At 33.9% G+C, this 3,327-nt stretch overlaps 1 protein-coding gene across 7 annotated transcripts in view; it reads left to right on the plus strand.

Annotated features, from left to right (window-relative positions):
* The window catches only part of LOC105176076, a 12,200-nt gene extending 9,413 nt beyond the window's left edge, over positions 1–2,787 (plus strand). For 4 of the 7 annotated variants that reach the window (XM_020698571.1, XM_020698572.1, XM_020698573.1 and 1 more), the window contains 2 exons: positions 489–735; positions 2,410–2,787. In XM_020698571.1, coding sequence (XP_020554230.1) covers positions 489–735; positions 2,410–2,637 — 475 coding nt within the window. In that variant the 3' untranslated portion in view covers positions 2,638–2,787. The remainder of the gene's footprint in view (positions 1–488; positions 736–2,409) is intronic. The other 3 variants (XM_011098770.2, XM_011098771.2, XM_011098772.2) reach the window with 2 other exon arrangements.

Genomic DNA, 3,327 nt, shown 5'->3' on the forward strand with positions numbered 1-3,327 from the left:
CCCCCCCCCCCCCCCCCCCCCCCCCCCCCAGAAAAAAAAAAAAGAAAGAAAGAAAAAAAAATGGTCAAATTACAGTTAGAATTTCCTAGGTTACTTTTGATATATCATATATGAAATTTATTGGAACCCTACCAAACTGATTTATATGTAGGAGGAACAAACTTTTAGTGGGGTCAATGTAATTTTCAATTTAATTGGTATGCATTTGTAATTAGGTCAAACCTTGGGCAATGCGGATTTACCCTTTGTGTAATGACTTCTTCTCCATCAGGTGTTTTCACCATTAGAATCCGCAATGATCTAAGATACCCTATGTTACAATTGAGAATGATGTAACTATAACTCAGACAAGATGCGGTTCAGAAACGGCACTATGATGTAAAAGTTATCTCTAGTTCCCTGATGGTACATTTGCTTGAGGACATTATGCAAGTGAATGCATTTCTTAAAGAATTGTCTATTTAAGTGACTGACTAATATTTCTCTAGCAGAGGATGGATGGGCTATGCATTTGCAGCATCGCTTATATTTTTCGCACTCTTCATGTTGCTTACCCGTTTTGTTGGTCAAGGCAGCCCCATTGATGAATTGAAAGTAACAGCACCACCTGCAATGAACACAATGGAGCAGCTTTTGGCTGTTCAAAATGCAATTTCTCAAGCTGAAGAGCTAATACAGGATGGAAACATTGTTCTGCTCAAGTTTCGTGCCTTACTACTCTCCATTTTCCCTCAGGTACTTTATGGTGTTTTTTCTCGCAAATCCTTTTGTCTACGAAGACTGAAAGAAACGGATATCAACAAAGAGGGTTTAACTGTTTGTTACTTGAAATCAGATTGACATAGTTAATCACAGGCCAACATGCTGCTAATTTGTTCAAATACTTTAGCTAAGGGGCTGAGACTTTTAGCCTAAACAGCGCAACTGTAGGCAAAGGAAACTTCCTAAATATATTAACAAATAAAATATATGAATAAAGAATTGGTTAGTAGCTTAGTGAGAGACTGCAGCTTATGCATCATACGTGGTGCTTGAGTTGGCATGTTTCTTGTGTGATATGAATTAATGTCCCCATCTAACACCAAACATCTATGTAGACTTAGAAATCCTTCTTAATGTAGAATTAAAGAGAGAGAATAGAAATCACAACTCAGACTTCATATAATTCTATGACCTGAGTTAACGAATTTTAGCTAAATACAAGTTTGTTGTTAATGGAATAGCTTGTTGCATTTATGAACTTTGACTGAACTACTATATATTTTCTAGAAATGGAAGATGCACAGCTGTACGTCTTAGTAGTCAATAATAGACAAGCATTGATAAGTTGAGGCAAAACTTATTTCTGCATCAACTATTTGGATACTTCCATTTCTACATGTTCATGATTATCAATATTCTTTGTTTTTCTTGTTCCCAGACTCGAGCTCTTTTCAGGGGGATGGGGGTGTTCGTGTAGGATTTGTTTGGTAACAGGAAGGCTGGGGGGAGGGAACGGATACCTCCCTCCTGTTTGATATTGTGGAAGAGAAGGAAAGGAAAGACAATCCCTTATGTTTCATTTCCTATTAGGAGGGCTCCCACATCCTCATTCTTTCTAAATTTCAGTCTTGCAAATGCTCTGAATTAGGACTTAAAACTAGTACAGGAGGAGTGCCCAGCCATCCTCGTTTCCTTTCCTCTATCCTGCCTTACTACTAAAGGAAAAGAGGCATGTCATTGAATTCACTCCATCAAGCCTTCCAACTCCTCCTCCTAAAGATACCTGTTACAAAAGAAAATTTTCTTGTTTCTCACATATTCTGGAAGTAGGAGTGGATAATATAGATATGAAAGTCTAGGTTCAATTTTAATCCTTAGATCAAGATTAAGTCCCTAGAATCAAACTAGTAGATGTAAACTTCTGATTGTGTTATCTAAAGAATTACCCTTATAATTTGCATACCACATTACAACCACACCCTTAGAGGTTGTTTGGGTGACTTTTAAGCTCTTCGAAACATCTCATAAAAACATCTTATAAGATGGTTGAATAATTTATAAGAAGTTAAAATTGTTTGGTAAAATTTTTAGTGGATGATTTTAAGATCTAAATATAAGATGTTAGGAATTTATAATCTCCTTTGAGGAAAAACAAGTTTTTAAATTATAACAGATTCCTTGGATTTTGATCATATTGATCACAAAGTCGTTATTACTAACATCTCACTTATTTTATGTGAAACACTTTAAGAGCTTAATTTTCAAATAAGATCAAACATGTTATAAGATACTTTGTACGAGCTTATAAGATGTTTTATGTAAGTTTAGCTAAATACCTCCATGGTCTCAGATCTCACGTCTTGTGTGACATAGGTTTTCTGAAATTCATTATATCCATCCATTAACCTCTACATATTTAACTTTCAGGCTACTGAGAGATTTGCAGTTGCACTTTTGGCTCTGGCTTTGCTTCTGGCTTTTGTACCACTTAGATATATTGTTCTACTGGCTTTCTTGGAAATATTTACTAGATATTCACCACTTAGAAGAGCCAACACTGAGAGATGGATGAGAAGATTAAGAGATTGGTGGTTCAGCATACCTGCAGCTCCTGTCATTCTTGAAAGAGTCAATGAAGAAAAAAAGAAAAGGTAGTGCAAATATGAAGTGTAATGATGTTTTGATCTTTGATCATTGTCTTTTACTGTAAAAATGTAGAATTGTGGATATTGGAAAAACAGCAATACTTTCTGAGTCGTCCAAAACAATGTAGCTTGTTGAAATATATCGAAAAGTATTACAATATAAGTTACTTATTAATATTTACTAGTAAAATTTTATATTTTTATCCTAAAAGCTTTTTAATTGTTTACTAAAGTATGTCAAAAGTAGGTCAGAATTACATTCTAGATAAAGAAATATTTTGCTTCCATTTTTTACATGCTCATAAAGAAATTCAAGCGAAATATTTTTTTAGTGTGTGTTATATTTAACATAGGCATGGATCTTTTGGATTCAGAGAGTATTTATTTAGTCTACATATTGTGATTTTAACTTACCTACTTTATCTTCCATTTTCTCTCTACTTTTGCAGAAGAACACAAATCAGAACAAAATAAATAAAGTAAAATGGATGCAAACATAGCAGTGGTTTGTTGAATGCTTCATTTTTCTTAAAATTTCATTGTTCTGTTATTACAGTCAATGCATCATTTTTTTTTTAATGTTTCATTTTAATTGTATTATTAGGTTAGAAAAGAACAAGTTGGTGATGTAGATACTGCCAATGCTTATATTTTACGAATGAAGTAAAAAGTGGTTCAATTCACATTTGAAAATATTATC

Source organism: Sesamum indicum, linkage group LG13 (genome assembly GCF_000512975.1).
Source record: "Sesamum indicum cultivar Zhongzhi No. 13 linkage group LG13, S_indicum_v1.0, whole genome shotgun sequence".
NCBI classification, from domain to species: Eukaryota; Viridiplantae; Streptophyta; class Magnoliopsida; order Lamiales; family Pedaliaceae; genus Sesamum; species Sesamum indicum.